This window comes from Bicyclus anynana, chromosome 26 (genome assembly GCF_947172395.1).
Source record: "Bicyclus anynana chromosome 26, ilBicAnyn1.1, whole genome shotgun sequence".
NCBI lineage: Eukaryota > Metazoa > Arthropoda > Insecta > Lepidoptera > Nymphalidae > Bicyclus > Bicyclus anynana.
This window is the reverse complement of record NC_069108.1, coordinates 8,177,373-8,197,768: the sequence shown is the minus strand read 5'-3', so window position 1 is coordinate 8,197,768 and position 20,396 is coordinate 8,177,373. Positions and strand designations below refer to the sequence as shown.

The following is a 20,396-nucleotide window of genomic DNA, read 5'->3' as shown; positions in this document are numbered from 1 at the left end:
TGCGGCTCACAGCTGCACGAGGCTCGCACACTTGTGATGCATCACATGCAGCGTCGTTGTATACTGACTTGTTCTGCAGCACGAGTGAGTCACCGCTGCGGCTCACAGCTGCACGAGGCTCGCACACTTGTGATGCATCACATGCAGCGTCGTTGTATACTGACTTGTTCTGCAGCACGAGTGAGTCACCGCTGCGGCTCACAGCTGCACGAGGCTCGCACACTTGTGATGCATCACATGCAGCGTCGTTGTATACTGACTTGTTCTGCAGCACGAGTGAGTCACCGCTGCGGCTCACAGCTGCACGAGGCTCGCACACTTGTGATGCATCACATGCAGAGTCTCCGCCAGCGTCCTGCCAATAAAAAGCACAACAATATAGCAAATCAGCAATAGCTGCTTAGCCTATAATTATAATGATAATAGGCAGAGGCTATATACCACCTCTATCAAGAAGTAAACAGTCTCACCTGAAGATGTTTGCTTAAATGTTCCATGTATGCAATTTCTTGCAGGAACTCCTTATCACAAAATGAACATTCGAAGATAACACTTTCACTCTTTATGGAACTCTCTGTTTCAGTATGTTCTGTGACTGCAGCCCAGCAAGCTGTTGCTTTGCTACAAAGAGCTTCACCTATAGCTTCATCCAGTAGTCTAGATTCCAGCTTTATGCTCATGTCAGAGCATTCATCGTCCGATACACAGTTATTGTTGGAATTGTCTTTGTCATTGCAATCTTTGTGTACCAATTCCGAGTTATCAGCACTCGACATGGAGTTAGAACTGTCTTCAATCTTTACCACAACTGATGCAACATCTCCCACTACAGATTCCTCTGCTGCTGTCTGTTCCTCTTCATCAGTGTGATCTATGTACAAGTCACAGTAGTCTGCTGCTAATGTTGTCTGTGTTAATTTACACTGCAGTTTTGTTGTGCAGTTCATCAGTTCCTTATGTCGTACAGTAATCTGAAACAATTGCAATGTTTTCTTTCATTCAGATACTTCACCAAAGGAAGGTAACAACATTGTCATCATCATCATAGTTAATATAAGTCTATTTGAAGACTTGCAACTATAATATGTATCTATATGATGCAATCTAGGACTCAAACCTATGCATCAGGAACCAAGCCCAAATACACTTAAGAGTAACAACATATTCTATAATGTCAAACTTAAGAATGAATGTTGAAAAAACCAGTAAGTTGTAATTGCTAAATACTTACTAATTCATCTTGTGCAAGTAAGTCTGTCATCAGTGAATGTGCTCTCAAGCACAAGTCTCTAAATCTACTGAAGTTAATCAATCTCTGAGCACACAGCACACAGAGTGTTTGCTTCAAGTTTCCTCCACGACACAACTGAAACAACTGCACAGAATTAGCAAAGGCTGTCAATACAGGTTGGGTAAAAGTACTTGGGGTAGATAGAACTTGGGGATTAATTTTTTGATATATTTTGTGAGTGTACACTATATTACACAACAGTGTTTCACTTGTTTCTGTCTGTCTGAACTCTGGCTCACACTCTGTCTTAGTAAAATTAATACACTTGATATGTCAATAATCTATTTAGGAATCTTCTAACAAGGTTTTGACACATTTAAATACAAATAAAGCTTATCATGCCACAATTCCCTCTACAGTTTTAACTCATAGTAGAAACAATTAAATTGTCAACTCACAGACAGTCCAGTTAGCTGTTCATATGTCTCCTCCAACTTGTGTTTACTCATTAGAGACAGCTTGCTGTCAGTGTCCAGGCATATCATGCACATCTGTAAGTATACCAATAGTTACTTCTACATTACTGATTGTATATGAGTAACGCTGCTAGGAAGGGCTAAGACATACCTATAATGTCTTAGCCCTTCCTATGTTAACAATCAAAAATAAAAGCATTGTGATAACTGACCTGCACTGTTGTAGGTATAGCATTAGAGCGAATCTGCCTTACACAACTCTTTGATATATAAAAGTCTTCATCTAAAAAATGCTGCGAGCAGACCACAGCAGGGTCGGGCAGGTGATGGTCTTGTGTGCCGAGGGCTCTGAGCCAAGCAGCATGGAGATTTTCTTCACCGGGTAACCTGGATATACACAACCAAAATATCAGCTATAACATGTCCTGATACAATTAAATACAAGGTTCTGATAATAATCAAATACAGCACACAACATCCAGCTCAGATAATGAAATTATAAACTCGGGATTCTGGAATTATAAATTTAATATTAGTTTTACAAGTGGTCACAACTAGTGTTATGAATGTAACTAAGAAAGCACAATCACTCATTGTCAATGCACAGTGAGTGAGTGCTTGATTATTCTATAGGTCAATTGCTGCATCTCAAGTCAGCTAAACACTGGTATTGAGATCTGTGAGTATGCGTGTGCTACTCTGCTTGTGAGATTGGCGGTTGTGGCTTAAAGTCATCAGATAAATAATTCTACTCACTCATGAAAGGTAATTCCTGTTCCCTCAGATGTTGACGCATTGTCTGTATTTACACAGAAAGGAACGCAGCACTGCATCTTGGCGTAGTTTGTGCTTTACGAATTAAAATTCTTCTGCAAGGTGATTTCGACAATTTATTTTAAGGTTTGTAGTCTTGTACTAATTAACCAAAGAACTATTAACCAATTTCTTTGATTTTTCAGATTAATTTTAGTAATAATATTATCCAGTCACACGGCACACCCATCTTACTTTTTTTTGTAACCATAGAAACAGAATAATAAAAATAAATGGAAAAAGAAACCAAAGATTTAGTCATTACGTAAATATACCACAGACGGTAGACGACAAATAGTTATAGACGTCAAAAAAACTTACGCTACCTCAGCTGTATATCCTCAGATCAACTACCTTAGGACCTGCCTTGCTCGACGTTACCCTTACCTCAAAAGTGTATGACCACGATCTAACGTGTTTCTATCATCCGTTTAGAATTTGAACATTGTCTTAAAGCTAAATTTTATCCATAGTTCTTTAATAATTCATTATTTTTGTCAGTGTTGCCGACACATTGTATAAACGAGAATACTTGAAAATTTATTGAATTTTGCACGGTCTTCCCGTGATATGGAAATCCAAACATAGGCACATTTAAATAAATAAATAATAAGGTTCGGGCAAAAGAGCGTTCGGTCACTGGAGCTCAATCTGGCAAACTATCGGTTGCGCTGGGAGCGGAGTGGGATGCGGGATGAGAGGGACCGAAGTTTCAGTTTCGTCCAAAGTTCGGCGAAAAAATTCGCGCTACGAAATATGATTTTGAAATAATATTTTGTTTGATGTATGTTTTTTTTATTCATTAAATAATTTTTCAAAATATCTTTGTAAAAAAAATACACTCACCCAACCCAAAAAATACCAAACCAAAGACTAAGGGTGGCCACTCACTGGCAATTTTTTGTTGGCCGATTATCGAACAACTAAGTTGCCAACGCTTACAACTTAGTTGCGCAAGTTTTTAATTTGTATGGGTCTTATGGGTAGTGCTTAGACCACTAGCATTATCACCATTGAACACATCATCATTTCTAAACGGAACATATGAAACGTCAAAGTCTACATTTATTGACGTATTCCGCAAACATCGGTTTCGGTGTTGAATTTTATGAAAAATTTAAGTAAGCAAAATAAAAAGTAACTATTTGCTTGTCATAAAACAAAGATTAATGCTCACCCGATATGGTCAGGAATAGGAAACAACCCGCGCAACAGAAACATGGGAATAACCACGAATCTAGCAGTAGTTCTGGGGCGAGCGATGTCTCTTTCGTTAGCAGGACTTTTCACTTGTTATCTATTTGGAAAACTTTTGTTGGAGTGGTGTGTTTTATGATAGCTGTGTACATAAGTACTTTGGGGTACTTAGAGACAAGAGTTAACACGCCGTTAGGTGAAGAAAAGGTAAGTTTCATTCAAGTTTGTTGCACACGTAGTGATTATATACTTTTCAGTTATCACCAAATGTACCGGTAATCAGGGTTCCCAACTTAGGGGTTTTCCCCCCAGATTTAGGGGGCAAATAAGTGAAATGGGATTTTTTTAGAATTCTGATTAGGGGTATTTTCAGGGATTTTTTGACTCTTTAATATTTTTAAATTGATGATAATATTTCTTTCTTGACCTAGCGACATAAAACGATATATAATACGTTATTCTACAACCACTCTGAGGCAACTGGTGGCAATTTTCATCTAATAAAAAAATTGTTAAATTTATTCATTGTCAACATGTATGATTTCAAAAAATCTGAATCTTCAGATAAAGACGTAATATTTTGTCTGTATTAAATATAGACATATTACAGCATATTATTTCAAAATTATTATGAATTTATATTTTTTAGGGGGACAACTCAATAATTAAGGCGATTTTAGGGGTTTTTGACACAAACTTTAGGGATAAATATTTTGGAGAGTTGGTAACACTGCCAGTTGTTGTTTGTTTTTTATTGCTTATGGTGGTAAAATAATTGATTTAACGATATTAATTGTGCAGCGACGGGGCGGTCTTTTTAGGCAATTTACAATGTTATTTTCAACACAGTTATCGTAATCCTTACAATACGGCACTTATTTATTAGCTTATTAGCTGCTTTCTGAAATCATGTACATAATAATATAATAAGTTTCTATGTTGGAGGCAAACCAAAAAATCAATACTGCAGAAAATCTAATTTTAGACCATATTGATTTGTTATTTATTTACCCTTAACAGCGGTTGATTTTAATGCTGCCATTACATGGCGCACGGGGGGGTAGTCGGCAATATTGAGAGGGGCATACACAAAAAAGTAATGCAGCTATCAACATAATTCTTTTTTTATATGTAATTTAAACTAATTTACTATTATAAAAAATATTAAAATTATGCTAAATTTTAGCACTAATTGAATTTTTACAAAAAAACTAACATAAGTTCAATCCTTTTAATTGAGCATAATCCTTTACAGAATGGTATTTTTTGAAGTTTAGATTGTAGCTCAATGGTATATTGCAAATAGGACAGTAGTATGCAGTTTCCTTTCGATCAACCTATCTCGTGGGCGTCACAGGGTTACGTGCAAGCAAAAACAAGATAATAGTACACAGGTTTATTGTCTTTTCACAGCAGGTATAGAAATTCATGCACTTTTGATTAATTTTCTAAGCACCTTGTGGCACCTCTTCAAAATTGCATAGCGACCCGACAATGCTCGAGGTTCTCAAACCTCCCTCAGAACTTAATCAATTTTTAAATTTATGCTATTTTCGAATGTTTAAATGATTTTCTTGCATTTTGTTTTAAATCAAATTAAATATGAATTATTTTCAAAAACCTATTATGAACTCTTTTCAATGCTCTAAATAACAATATTTGCTTCTATACAACCAACTCTGTTCTTCCTCTTCCTCCAACATATATACAAGGTGTCTGGTAAAGAAACTATATAGCCATCAACCAGGAGTTATGGAGAAGTAATACATGCCTATAAAAAAATACAAGCTTCCTAGTCAGAATCCTGAGGAGGATATGAGGACTTCAAGAATTTGCTTAAAACCTCGAGGTGTCAACCCTAGCTAAGCTTTTGACATTGGACTCTTACATTGTTATTGGCAAAACTTACGAATTTGTACAGTAGGTACCTAACAAGATACACGGACACTGGACACAGTGCACGTTACTCTGGATGCCATGAGAAAATCAGATCAGATTAAATCCACCTCGGTTGAATTTGGACCTGTACGCAAATTAAATTAAATCTAAACAACGAAAATTTCTCAATTCTCAACACAATGGGCAACTTTCATTCTGACATTGATAATGACAATCCTACATAGGGAATTTTAGATGATCAAAAAGGTTCATTTAAATGGTGAAAAAAGAATCCAAGCCGTCAAATAGTTTTTCATAACATTTAGATATGTACCATTTTAATCAGTAGTACCATAAAGTTTAGAAGATCATAATATATGAGTATGTTCCACGTGTTTGGATGTTATACTGTTTACCTATCACGTTGTATAAATATGTACTACTTTTCTTCTTCTTCTTCTTCTTTTCTTCCTGGGCCTTATCCGCACTTGGCCACTAAGGTTTGGCCGTTGTACGTAGGTCCCTTCGGTGCTGGTCCCCGCCGGAGTCACTCCAGCCAACCGAGCTCGCTCCAGAAGCTTAGCAGGCCGCCCAGGTCGCCGAACGCCTCATGGAGTGTTGCTGGGGATCCAATGTGTGCTGCGCGTTGTTCAGATACACCTCTGCATCTAAGCATAACATGTATCGGGGTTTCCTCTTCCTCCATGCATGCTCTGCAGAGAGGGCTGTCGGTTATACCTAGAACCGAAAGGTGTTTGTTTAGTGAACAGTGTCCTGTCATTAGTTCAGTAACAGTTTTAAGTTTGCTACGGTTTAGTTTAAGTAGTTTTGTGGTCAAACGTGAGTCGAGTCTTGGAAGAACCTGTTTGTTGTAATGTACTACTTTTATAACAATAAAATAAATATAAATAAATACTTCGAAAAATGATGGTACAATCACTGTCATACTTTTACTGTATCTGAAATGGAACTCACATTGACAGGTAGTCATCGACGCAGGGCTGGCGGTGCCAGATATGTACTGGGGTAGCTATCGGCCCGGCGTTTACTTTGGGATGAAGAGTCGCGACCCGCGCTCACCCGTCTTTGGCATGATGTGGTACGAGCTAGCAGCATCTGCGCATAAAGGAATCAGGTATTTTATTGATCGTCGTTGACGTTATCAACCCACTAGCTGACGCCGCGTGGTTCTCGTACCCGTAAGAATACGGCGATAAAATATAGCCTATAGCCTTCGTCGATAAATGGGCTATCCAACACTGAAAGAATTTTTCAAATCGGACCAGTAGTTCCTAAGATTAGCGCGCTCAATTAAACAAACAAACAAACTCTTCAGCTTTATAATATTAGTATACTACCCCCTCTCATTTTGAGAGGAGACTCGAGCTCAGCAGTGAGCCGTATATGGGATGATAACGACGAGACATATTGCATATTTTTTAATAAACTTTGACGTAATTCATTGACATTTTGAAATTACGTAAATAAATATAGTACGCATATGATATTGTAAAAAAACGAATTGTATTTATTTTGACTAGTGATTTTTAGAATGAAATTTGCATGCCAGTATATGGCGAATTGTATAATGTACCTACTTCAACATTAAATTAAGAAAATCTCAATCTGCCCAGCCGGGAATCGAACCCAGGACCACCGTCTTGTAAATCCACCGCGCATACCACTGCGCCACGGAGGCCGTCAAAATATACAATACAAATACAATTGCAAATAAATAAATTGAATTGAATTGAATAGGGATGATGACAGTTTCTTAAATTGTATATAAATTAAGAGTACGCTAATAGTAAAGCAATTTTGTAAAAGGAACAGCGTATCTGCGATCATTACTTTCGGAGCTACAGGGATTTAAAGGGTCAGATTTGCGGCGCTGTCGCGGATCCCTGAAGAACGCCCCATACAAAATGACACGAGTTAGTGACGTCGTTGGCTCGCTGATCGTTAGATTTGTATGGGCGTTCAAACAAAATTACTAATATCTTTGTTATTTGTGCGTTTATGTTAGTTCATTTATTGAAAAATGTCACATTTAATGTAAGGAAGATAAAACTGTATGAATTTTTATCTAATTACGATAAAAGATTTTTATTAGATTTTGAAATTTTATAATCTTATTTATTTTGCAAATATCCAGTCAATCTTTGCTTTTTATGTATAAATTAGTTAACATTGACCTTATTTATCCGAATTTATTATAAAAATCAATTTATTCCCACCTAGTCACCATCCCCATTGCAAATTGCACAGTTTTATGAGAAAAATATAACTTTTTTTATGTTGGTTAACTGCCAGACACCAGTGTGAACAGAATGACAACCTGCCGACATACGGCTGGCTGCGTCACGATGGGGTCCACTTCGGGGAGCAGCTGATCTCGGACCCCCCACACGACATACGCACCTCCTTCTTGAAGACCCCCGGGGGGGAGCACGGCGGCCATTGGACTGCGCGCATCAATATCACTTCAACAGTCAGTCACTTGCCTTACTAAAGTGTTTTTCAGATGGCATGGGTACGGTGACAATTTCTTTATGACGTCCATAATACGAAATAACTACTATAATCGCCGTGATAGCCGTGATAGCCGAGTGAATATGACCTCTGCCTCCGATTCCGGAGGGTGTGGGTTCGAATTCGGTCCGGGGCAATTAAATATCACGTGTCTCAAACGGTGAAGGAAAACATCGTGAGGAAACCTGCATACAAGAGAATTTTCTTAATTCTCTGCGCGTGTGAAATCTGCCAATCCGCATTGGGCCAGCGTGGTGGACTATTGGCCTAACCCCTCTCATCCTGAGAGGAGACTCGAGCTCAGCAGTGAGCCGAATATGGGTTGATGATGATGACTATAATCGCGGGACACGGCCAGCTTTCAAGAGCAAAACGAACTGTCACTCGCACCATGCTATCTGAAAACAAATTCTCACTAATATAATGACCTAACACATACAATAGGTATGATTACAGTTTTTTTTAATTTAATTGTATATAAATTAGGAGTATGCTAATAGTAAAGCAATTTTCCAATTTTGTAGTGACGTAATAAAATAAATCTCCCTTATATTATTCCGTAATTTTTGGAAAGGTCCACTTGGTAAAAGGAAAGTAGAAAGGCCTATATCACCGCAGTGGCTGGCCAAGGTTGGATAGAACTGACAAAAGAAAGGGACAAATGGAAGATGATGGAAGAGGCTTATACCCGAAGGGGGCCATTATTAACTAGCGCATAACATAATTAATTATTTAATATATAAATTAGTTAGAATAGTTTTAAGATACAGATAAGTACTATCTAAATGGGAATAAAAAAGCTTTTATTGTACATTCTCTTATTTATTTATTTCTCCTTTTTTTAAATTTTTAACAATGTTATACATAAAATATACAAAACACTATTAAAAACGTATAAATAAAAAAATAAAAGAAAAAATTCAACCCTCCCGCGGGACATTTGAGTGCCCAAGCAATCGGTGGTCAGGGCTCCAGAGTGAGAAACCTCCTCACAATACGCGCCGTCTCAAGAATCACTGCCCTCTGTATCCGACTCTTGATCCAACAGTTAAGCGAAAGCTTCCTAAGGTGTTGGTAGAAGCTTTTCGCTATAAGACCATTGACTGAAACAACTATTGGAACAATAATAGTTGACTCAACATTCCACATGGCGGTAATCACGTGAGCAAGGTCCAAGTATTTTGATACTTTTTCCTTTTCGGCTTTAACCTTTATTATTATTTATTATTATTATATTATTCCGTAGGATGGACGGAACACGCCGCTGGTGCTGATATGGTACGGCGCGCTGGACGAGTCGCTGGGTGCAGGGGTGCACTCCCGGCTGTGGGTCGAGCGCGACACGCTGCTGGGCCACACGCCCGCGCTGGGCAACTTCAAAGTGCACCTGGTGCCTCACACTGGTGAGCTCTTACAATCTGTTGATGTGGTACGGCGCGGGTGCCGGTCCCTCATAATCTATTCCAGTGTTCCGCACAGGCAAACGTTGCCGATATCCTCATTTTCATAATACAAACTAGAAATTATTTACATCAAACAAGCGTAAATCAACTTTTAAATATGCATCCACGACATAAAGACCATAATGTAATGTTTTCAGGTAAAATAATCCACAAGTCTCACTCGGAGGCCTACGCCAGTGGGCTGCAAGTTCTCAAGGAGAAGTTTTACTCGCTGCTGCGAGTGGACAAACACCCGAACTTCGGTCGACTCGCCGTCTTGGGGCCTGATGGGGAACTGAAGAAAAACATCGTAAGTAATAGGCTAGTTGACACTTTTTTTGAAAATTTGAAAATATATTTCGTACCCTTATTCCATGTACTACACGAAATCAATATTGTCTATGTTAAAGGAGATGGTCCATTTCAGGTCCACTCTTGTACCCCGTACCATTAAAATTTAAAAAATACAAGGATCTTATTAAAGTTTATTAAAGTGAATAAATGTAACTAAATAAAAAGAAATAAATAAAATTAAAAAACCCAAGTTTTTGAGTTATATCAAGATGGCGCCCTTAGAGCAACTATGACAGGACAATTGACAGCAAACGTCAAATCGATTACAGCGTTGAAAACGTCATCAATCCGCCATAATTACCCTTAATAGTTTTGCATTTCTTGGGAGATAATGAATATTATTTCGAAAGAATTAAAGTAAATTCGTAGATTTGTATAATTAAAAATAGTTTGAATAAATATTTTCTTTTATTCCCGCTAGGGTACAATGACTGGACCTGAGCTCCATACAAATTTGGACAATCTCTTTTGAGTCAACTACTCCATTATGGATGAGCCGACATCTTGTCTTTTCTTTTAACTCAGTACGAGTACGTACGATGTTTTTTTTATGTTTTTCATTTTTCAGGACACTGAAGTCAACTTCGTTCCAATACAACTACTAGTCGAGACTCCCTTCGTGCTGGATGTGATATACACCACAGAAGACTTCCCCATACCGCCAATAAAGGGGGATGAGTATACCAGAACTTTGGCCAACTTAACGAAGGAGTTCGATAAAAAGTTCGAAGAGAAATTTAAATTAAAGGAGAAAGGGTAAGTTTTATGCGGCTTACAAACTGAAATGATAGAAATTAACTCACAAAAAGTCAAATAAAGTAACAGAGTAAATAAGCTAAGCTAAGTAAATGAATTTTGATTTGATTTTTTGAAAAGAGAGTATTAGGACGTTGACTTATGACTTGTTTATATTTTAACTAGTCTGTGTAAAAATTACACGTGTGTGTATTGTGAGTCAAATTTATAATTATGTGTAGTGTCTGGACACAATATATTTAATGATGTTAAACATTTTCGATTGAGTGAGTTTACCTCGTCCCCCTCAAAAAACGACAGACTTTTTTGTTGGTGAATTTGGGTGCAAATCAGGTCCATAGTCTAAATAGTCATAGGTAATTGAGGAGGAGGAGGAAGTAAGCACGGCATTCTTGTCTATGAGAGTATCTATCTGAGAAAAGTACCAGGCACACACAAACGCTAAGGAGATGGCTGTATTGTCTATGAGAGTATCTCTAAGAAAAGTACTAGGCACCCATAAACGCTAAGGAGACGGCTTTCTTGTCTATGAGAGTATCTCTCTGAGAAAAGTACCAGGCACCCATAAACGCTAAGGAGACGGCTTTCTTGTCTATAAGAGTATCTCTCTGAGAAAAGTACCAGGCACTAAGGAGATGGCTTTCTTGTCTATGAGAGTATCTATCTGAGAAAACTACCAGGCACCCATAAACGCTAAGGAGACGGCTTTCTTGTCTATGCGAGTATCTCTCAAAGTACCTGGCACACATAAACGCTAAGGAGATGACTTTCTTGTCTATGAGAGTATCTCTCTGAGAAAAGTGCCAGGCACTAAGGAGATGGCTGTATTGTCTATGAGAGTATCTCTCTAAGAAAAGTACTAGGCACCCATAAACGCTAAAGAGACGGCTTTCTTCTCTATGAGAGTATCTCTCAAAGTACCAGGCACCCATAAACGCTAAGGAGACGGCTTTCTTCCAGCTACTCGGACGAGGACGTGGGCATCGCCAAAGCGGCCATGTCGAACATGATAGGCGGCATCGGGTACTTCTACGGCGCCAGCCGCGTGCAGTCCCAGTACACCAAGGAGCCGGTGCCCTACTGGAAGGCGGCCTTGTACACCGCCGTGCCCAGCAGGTAAGTGACGTCATCATTAACAACCCCTTCGGCTCACTGTTGAGCACGAGTCTCTTCTAAGAATGAGATGATTAGGGTAATAGTTCACCACGCTGGCCCAATGTGGATTGACACAAGAAGGTAAAGACAATTCTCAGGTATGTGGGTTCCCTCATGATGTTTTTTTCCTCACCGTTTGAGACACGTGATATTCCTTAAAATGCACACAACGTAAATATAAGTTGACCTATGTACAGAAACACATATTCGGATGTCAGCGGCGTACAAACGTAACCACAGCAACACGACAATGCAATCGCGTACGATTTTTAACCGACTTCAAAAAGGAGGAGGTTCTCAATTCTTTATCACACAGAAAGCCACGTTATTTGTGAGTGTTTCTCCCCATATTTTCCCTGGAACGGGAACTACGCGGGTGAATTTGCGGGGCGTCGGCTAATGTATTCTAAACCGGCTCAGTTCTGGGTCTGGTGTACAAAAAGGGATTGTTTCAAAGTTCTGTGAGAACGCCATCTATTGGCTGTTTAAAATAACAAACATTGTTTTACTGTGGCTGCAGATGGCAGCACGTATCGCCCCATTTCGAGCTTTTCTTTTATTATTTTTTTTTATTCTTTACAAGTTAGCGCTTGACTAAAATCTCACCTGATGGTAAGTGATGATGCAGTCTAAGATGGAAGCGGGCTAACTTGTTAGGAGGAGGATGAAAATCCACACCCCTTTCGGTTTCTACACGGCATCGTACCGGAACGCTAAATCGCTTGGCGGTACGTCTTTGCCGGTAGGGTGGTAACTAGCCACGGCCAAAGCCTCCCACCAGCCAAAAAGCTTACTTCCCAAGTTAAGTTTTCCGAATGCAGCCCAGCCGAGTTGGATTCGACGGCTCACCTCTTTCTCGAAATTGGACCTACCTAACTGGATCATATGTCCTAGGTATATGTATTCGTCTACAATTTCGAGTGCAGCGTTCTCAACTATAACTGGGTGGTAATAAAAAATTGGGCAAAAACATAAGTTTTACTTCAAAAGAGTTCAAACCTCTTTGTTTACACCTTTCAGATCATTTTTCCCTCGCGGTTTCCTATGGGACGAAGGGTTTCACGGTCTACTAATCGGTCGGTGGTCACCGGATATCCAGCTCGACATCGCAGCGCATTGGCTGGACCTCCTCAACGTTGAGGGGTGGATACCGCGTGAACAGATTCTAGGTATGATTTAGTTTATTCATTCAATCGGTTAACCTAGTTTTGTTTCTTTGACCTCGGGTTGTTTGGGGGAAAATACGTCTGTATTAGGGAGAGGGGATTGATGGATTCTTGTGTTCTTGTATTCCGAGGAAAGTACTCAAGGAGTTCGTAGTGCAGAGCATTTTAGGGAGGTGGGTTTCTTGTATCTGGGAGTAGCCTGCGGCCAACCCACCCATGAGGTGCTTGTAAACTAACTGCCACGGTTTTCATTTTTTTGGGAGTCAAAATTGACTAGTTATAATAATAATAATAATAATAATAATTCTTTATTTCAGGTTATACACCCATTTAAAATACACAGATAATATAGAAATAACAATTAAATAATAAATTTATAATAAAGTACCTAATAATATAAATATTAATTAATTAGGTATTTACAATATATCATTTCTCTATGAAAGCAAACATTTTTTTTTTCATTTCTTGTTCCTATCGCGATGCACGGTAAGCCAATACTTTAAGATAGGGTTTTCAGGGCACTCAGAGCATACACTGAGGATTTCATTACGAGAATTCCGGATACGGGCCCAAAAAGCCGCAATTCGCGATCTGACGATCGCAAAATAGTCTTGTATTTTGGCGTCGGCAAACATACCCGATGCGCTACAGTACTTGGGCAGTCTCATCAGAATGCGGTATGCGTTATTATACTGCACTCTGATGCTGCTACGTGCCCTTGAGGTGCAATTAACCCAAAGCTGACTGGTGTAAAAGCATTGACAGTATGCTCTGAACAGCGTCAGCTTCGCTTCGGGACTGCACCTCGCAAACCGGCGAGCGAGCATGTTACACCGAACAGCCAAAGCCCTGCGTTCACGCTCGATGTCGTCATTATCGCGCAAATTCTCAGTTAAAATATGCCCCAAGTACCTGAATTTGTTCACCCTTTCTATAGGAGTTCCATCTAGAAGCACTGAAGGCACATTTTCCGGACCTTTACCTGCCCGAAATACCAATATCTGTGTTTTCTTGACATTATACTTAAGACCGTGATCCCTCGCATACCGTTCACAGATGTTCAGCAAGTGTCTAAGTCCCCTGATTGAGGGACTCAGAAGTACCATATCATCAGCATAACTTAAGTTATTTACACATGTTGTGCCTATGTGACAGCCTACTTTAGCACTTCTGAGTTCCTCAATCAGGTCATTGACATACAGACTAAAAAGGTCCGGAGATGTCAGCCCACCTTGACGCACGCCACACTCTAATCTGAAATTATTAGAGGTAGCGTCGCCCCATTTCACAACATTTGTTTGGTTCTCGTACCAGTATCTCAACAAATCTACGGTTTTCTTCGGTACGTTGGACCTAATAAGTTTTTGCCATAGTAACTGATAGTTAACCAGGTCAAAAGCTCGGCTAAGATCTAAAAAACATGCATAGATTGATGTGTCTCTATTTGTATAGTAGCTGACCGTTGACTTGAGGCTAAAAATCGCAGAATCTGTCGAAAGACCAGGACGAAAACCAAACTGTGCATCATCAATCTTTATATTCTGATTTACATCAGAATATATCAATCTCTCCAGTATTTTTCCAACAATAGTTCCTAATGAAATCGGTCTGTAGTTTTTGAGGCTAGAGAGGTCACCGGTTTTGTTTTTGGGGACAGGAACCACCACGGTTTTCATGAGGTTTTTTGGTAAATACCCTGAGTTTACCCAAAAAGAAAAGAATTCCGCCAGGACATCAAAACCTTGATCACCAGCATACAAGATGTGCTCCAGGCTGAGGCCGTCAAATCCAGGGGATTTGCCCCTTGTCATTTTTAAAACCACTTTGGCTACGTCGTTACGTGTATATCGATAGAAATGTCCATCGACAGTTTTATTATTATTAACAATAGTGCAGTCTTTACGAGCACAATCTGCATGGACAGGTAACGGTTTTATTTTAAAATGGTTTGAAAATAAATCTGCTATCGACTGGGAATCGTGAACGTTCTCTACACTCACGGGTAACTTAGTTTTGTAGTCAAGACGTTTAGTAGTTTTCCAAAAATGTGCGAAATTTTTATCTGCTTGATGAGATGCCAAAATATCCATCAAAATTTGTTCTTCATTATTCTGACACCACTTTAATTTAGACTTGAAAATTTTGCGACTCTCTGTCATATTGATATATACTTCCCCAGACTGCGGTTTTCCATACCATAGCCAACACTTATAGTAATATCTTGCATGTTGGTGGCTCTCACGCACGTGGTGGTTCCACCCCAAAACTTTTTTATGTCTTACCGGAACATCGCGACTAACACTCATTTTGGAACAATCCTGTAAGACTTTTACAAAGTTATCGTAGTATTCGTCTAACAGATACAGATGTGTATAACAAATTTTAAAATTATCGAAATTGCATTCTTCACACTTAAAATAATGACTAGAGATATTGGTATCACGTAATTTATCACAACAATTCACATTATATAAACTAATTTCACAGGCGTCTCTTTTACCCCAGTAGATACCTGACATTAGGTTATTTTCCGTCTGACTCGTAATTTTCCTAGGGAGTATATTTAATTGACAATTTATCATTAGAGGAAAATGGTCAGACCAATACACTCCAAGGTCCACTCTCGCTGAGATCACTGTTGTTTGAGCAGCCGCCGTCACGAGGCAGTGGTCCAACCATCTCCTGGATCCGTTGGCGTCATTCACATATGTGAACGTGTCTGGAGGTAATAATTCTGTATCCACACACACAAGTGAGTGGTCTCTGCAAAACGCAAAGAGCTCGTTACCGAAACGAGTCCCGGGATGTGCGTTGAAGTCGCCCAGTACATAGACCGCCTCGACGTCATTGTCACTAATTGTGGCTTCGATACTTCCCAAGGTACTTATAAAATCCGTTAGACAGTCTTCGCTTCCATCATCGTAAGGTAGGTAAACGCTCATCACTAGAATATAGCGCCCGCCCAGATCAATTTGCACGGCCGCTAATCTGTCTTCAGTGCAGTTTATGATAGACACGTTTGGAAATAATGACTTACGCCACAGCAGTGCAAGACCTCCGTACGGTCGCCCTTTTAGTATTCCTGCTGAAGTGTCGACCGCTGACTTGGCGAAACAAGTAAAGTCTTGACTGAGTTCATTCACGAAACCTAAGTCGTGTGGAAGAAGCCACGTCTCTTGTAGTGCCAAGATATCTAGACTTTCGGACATACTTCTTATTTGTTCGGCAGACCTCTTAATAGAACGGCAATTAAACGTAGCTATAGTTATTGTGTGTATAGTTGCATTATCCATTTGTAAGTTTATTAATGCCGACGGGAAATTTACGTTCACGGTACCTGCGATATACAACCCCTGATGGCCAGAAGTTAGGATCCAAAAAGGAATCTAATTTACTAGTAGGTATTGTCACTTTAAACGAGTTAAAGTTCGTCTCCTTAAACTGTGTGAGCAGCTCAACTTTATTGCATTGTTCACCCCGGTCTGTAATATGTGCGATAACATCAGAAACAGTAGCGGATTTTACAAGCCTGCAGGGCTAGCACGGGCAAGGGAGAAATTTATCCACGGGGAGAGGATAAAACGTTTATCCCCCACACTCGTTTTATCCACTCACCGCGCATGGGCACGTCGGTGGATATAATATCCCCGGTGGATAAACGGAGGGAAAGACTTGTCAACCCATTTGTATATATCTTATAAATTGGCATTAGGTATATTAATAGTCCGAAATAAACGTAAATTTGATAATATTTGGTTATTTTGTGCATATTATTTATCTGTTTTCTGTTGGCATTGTTTTGTTTGGTGATTGTTTTTTGCGGTGGTTTGTAGTAGGTATCTATAGTATCGATCATACTAGCGGACCCGGTCAAGCTTCGTTTTGACATAAGTGCACTTGTTCTCTATCCCTACTCTACCCTTCTTTACCTCTACCCCTACCCTACCCCTGCCCTACCCCTACCCTACCCCTACCCTACCCCTGCCCTACCCCTACCCTACCCCTACCCTACCCCTGCCCTACCCCTGCCCCACCCTACCCCACCCTACCCCCCCCAACCCCCCCAACCCTACCCCACCCCTACCCCGCCCCTAACCCCCCCTCCCCCTCTCCCACCCCTACACCAACTCTAACCCCCCCTACACCACCCCTACCCTACCCCACCCCTACCCCTACCCCCTAACCCCCCTCCCCCTCCCCACCCCTACACCAACCCCCCCCCTTCCCCCCTACCCCACCCCCACCCCTACCCCTACCCTACCCCACCCCCACCCCACCCCTACCTCTAACCCCCCCTCCCCCTCCCCTACACCAACCCTACCCCCCCCCCCACCCCCACCCCTACCCCACCCCTACCATACCGCTACCCTACCCCTACCCTACCCCATATTGCGAAGCAATTGTTAAAGACCAAAACATGCGAGACATAATTGTTTTTTTAAGTAAAGTTTTATCCCCACATCAACTTCACAGGGATAAATTTATCGCGTTTAAATGTCAAAAGTCCCAAAGTATATCATTTTATCCACTCCATATGCCATAGTCGAGGAAAAGATCTCCACGCGTAATGTCAATCGGGGATTAATTTGTCTTTCCCTTGTGGCCATGCTATGACGGGTGGATTTATATCCTTAGTCAGTGGATATAATGGGTGGATAAAAATTTTATCCCTTGCCCATGCTAGCCCGGCTGGAAACATAAATAAAACACTGAGATTCTACTACTTGTATCCTCCCAGTGGTTTCCAAGGTACCACGCAGATTATTCTTTTTAAATCTCTGTTTCTTATTCTTAACCAATATGAAGTCGTCATCGCGTTCATCAATTGTAGGTATCGGCTTTATAGCGTTGTCGCAAGGCCTAATATTTGCAACCGTCGGCGTATCTTGCATACGGGTGAGATTCGCGCGCCGCGGTCGTGTCGCTTTGTGAACAATATCGCGGTACGTCGGTGTAAATACCGTCTCAGCTGTCACTGTAGTTGGGCTCGGACATGTTGGCTTCACGTGAGCCTCAGGCACAAGCGGTAGCGGTTTTTGGTGTACAGGAGTTGTTTGTACGGTACTGTCCTCAGTGCTCCTAAGCTTACGGTTGTCAATGGAGTTGCGCAGTTCAACGAGTTCAGCACTCATCTTTGTTTGATAATGGGTGAACTCTGTCTTCATAGCCGACATGTCTTTTAACAGTCGAGTGACGTCAACGTAGTCAAACGAAATCGGAGGTAACCGGTTTAAATCTCTCGCAACGAAGGTAGGCTGCGCGTCAGGGTCTACTTCCTTCAATAGCTTGATTACGTCCTTAATATTTTTCTTCTTTTTGTCGTCGCCTTTTCTGTGAATATTGCGTACATTGTCACCACACTTGTTATATAACACACTCTTTCCAGCTTCTATTTCCGCATCAGAGAAGTTACTGGCACAGATCTGCACTATACTCAATTCGTCTAAAACATCTATTTTATTTTGAATAAAAGTCAAGAATTCATTGATGATTACTTGCCCCGCCATAGCTTATAAATTGGGGCAGCGGTCAAATAGCATAATGCACGTCCGAACTGAACTACCCGCGATAGACGACTCAAGTTAAGAGTTATGATTGTGGTTTTTTTTTTTTGAGAAAATAAACCTTGAAAGATAGTGGAATAGAGTGGAATCTTGTTCAAGTAGAGGAGATAATAATTAATCAATGAAAATAGCAGTGCATTGCTCTACTGGGACCGAACGATTATCACTGACAGGTATTTGTAGCCAATGTGTCGTGCAATAGTTGTTGATATTACAGTTCCACATAACGATAATCTGGTTAAAGCCGAAAAGGAAAAGATATCAAAATACTTGGACCTTGCTCACGAGATTACCGCCATGTGGAATGTTGAGTCAACTATTATTGTTCCGATAGTTGTTTCAGTCAATGGTCTTATAGCGTAAAGCTTCGACCAACACCTTAAGAAGCTTTCGCTTAACTGTTGGATCGAGAATCGGATACAGAGGGCAGTGATTCCTGAGACGGCGCGTATTGTGAGGAGGTTCCTCACTCTGGAGCTCTGACCACCGGTTGCTTGGGCACTCAAATGTCCCGCAACGGGGGGGTTGAATTTTTTTATAAGTTTTTAATAGTTTTTAGTATATTATTTTAAAAAAAGGGGAAATAAATAAATGAGAGAAAAAAAAATCAATGTTATAAATTCCTCCGTGTCTCCTTACCGTGGGGTTCGTCTGAGAGTAAAACTAATTCAATGTACCAGGAGTGGAGGCGTTGGCAAGAGTTCCCAAGGAGTTCGTAGTACAGAGCAACGCGGCGGCCAACCCGCCCATGCTGCTTTTGACCATTGGCCACCTGGTCAAGACCAGGCCTGAACTGTTCAAGGTCGACTCACCACATCGAGACATTTTGGACAGGATGTTCCCTAGACTACAGGTATAGTACACCTCGTCTCTTCCTACAAGATTAATTAGTAGACTCGCCTGGACATCTGCACTTTCTTTGTGAACCCCTGATGCCTTTAAAAACACATTGAACTGCCTGTGCCATTTACGCCACGCGTCTGCTCGGCTCACCGGACCGCCTTCCAACACTAGTTCCGCTGGAGGCCTCGCGTGTTCCATATTTGCATTAGTATACAAACATCCGTAAATAAATTAACTCGGTTTGGATCCCACCGCTGTCACCATGTAGTAAAAGACCATTGCGTGATATATAACTGTTTATTTAATCCTTTGTTTTCTTACAATTCCATTTGACAGATGTCGAAATACAAACTAATAAAAAATAAACTTAGTATAGAAACTTATTCTATAACAATCATCCACTCCTTTTACACACATGTCCTCTTTCACACAATCCAACCATCTCTTCTTTGGCCTTCCTCTCCTCTTATGTCCTTCCACTTGCACATTCAACACTTTTCTAGTAATATGACTTTCCTCCCTACGCATTACATGTCCATACCAAGCTAACTTTCTACTCATTTTTCCTGTCACCGGCGCCACCTTCAAACTTCCTCTTAGAAGGCTGAAGACTTAGACTCATTCCTTATTTTATCTATTCTTGTCACACCACACATCCATCTCAACATACGCATTTCGTTCACATGCATTCGTTTACTATCCCTCCCTTTCACCGCCCAAATTTTAGTCAAGGGTTAACTTGTAAAGAATAAACATTATAGATAGAATATCTAAGAGGTTATCTTGAAAAAATACCAGGAGATAATGAACGCTATGGAGATTGTACATAATGTTCCAGGCGTGGTACCAGTGGTTCCAGACCACTCAGAAGGGCGAGGAGGCGACCTCTTACAGGTGGCGGGGCAGAGATAACGATGGGGTCCAGTTGAACCCTAAAACATTGACTTCGGGACTTGACGACTATCCCAGGTGAGTTCTTGATGGTA

General features: G+C 40.4%; 2 protein-coding genes across 9 annotated transcripts in view; one reads left to right on the top strand and one right to left on the bottom strand.

Annotated features, from left to right (window-relative positions):
• LOC112052834 (zinc finger protein 84-like) overlaps positions 1-2,969 on the bottom strand; it is a 387,100-nt gene extending 384,131 nt beyond the window's left edge. For 2 of the 7 annotated variants that reach the window (XM_052889899.1, XM_052889900.1), the window contains exons 1-2: positions 2,464-2,781; positions 1,920-2,094 (exon numbers count right to left, since the gene is read on the bottom strand). In XM_052889899.1, coding sequence (XP_052745859.1) covers positions 1,920-2,094; positions 2,464-2,540 — 252 coding nt within the window. In that variant the 5' untranslated portion in view covers positions 2,541-2,781. Of the gene's footprint in view, positions 1-260; positions 356-470; positions 972-1,231; positions 1,376-1,689; positions 1,783-1,919; positions 2,095-2,463 lie in introns of all 7 variants that reach the window. The other 5 variants (XM_052889908.1, XM_052889910.1, XM_052889911.1 and 2 more) reach the window with 5 other exon arrangements.
• Positions 2,970-3,544: 575 nt separating this feature from the next.
• The window catches only part of LOC112052836 (mannosyl-oligosaccharide glucosidase), a 29,808-nt gene continuing 12,956 nt past the window's right edge, over positions 3,545-20,396 (top strand). The window contains exons 1-10 of one of the 2 annotated variants that reach the window (XM_052889912.1): positions 3,545-3,924; positions 6,579-6,730; positions 7,909-8,086; positions 9,374-9,530; positions 9,728-9,879; positions 10,492-10,679; positions 11,640-11,795; positions 12,855-13,003; positions 19,248-19,420; positions 20,249-20,379. In XM_052889912.1, the coding sequence (XP_052745872.1) occupies positions 3,703-3,924; positions 6,579-6,730; positions 7,909-8,086; positions 9,374-9,530; positions 9,728-9,879; positions 10,492-10,679; positions 11,640-11,795; positions 12,855-13,003; positions 19,248-19,420; positions 20,249-20,379 (1,658 nt within the window). In that variant the 5' untranslated portion in view covers positions 3,545-3,702. The remainder of the gene's footprint in view (positions 3,925-6,578; positions 6,731-7,908; positions 8,087-9,373; positions 9,531-9,727; positions 9,880-10,491; positions 10,680-11,639; positions 11,796-12,854; positions 13,004-19,247; positions 19,421-20,248; positions 20,380-20,396) is intronic. The other variant, XM_052889913.1, reaches the window with a different exon arrangement.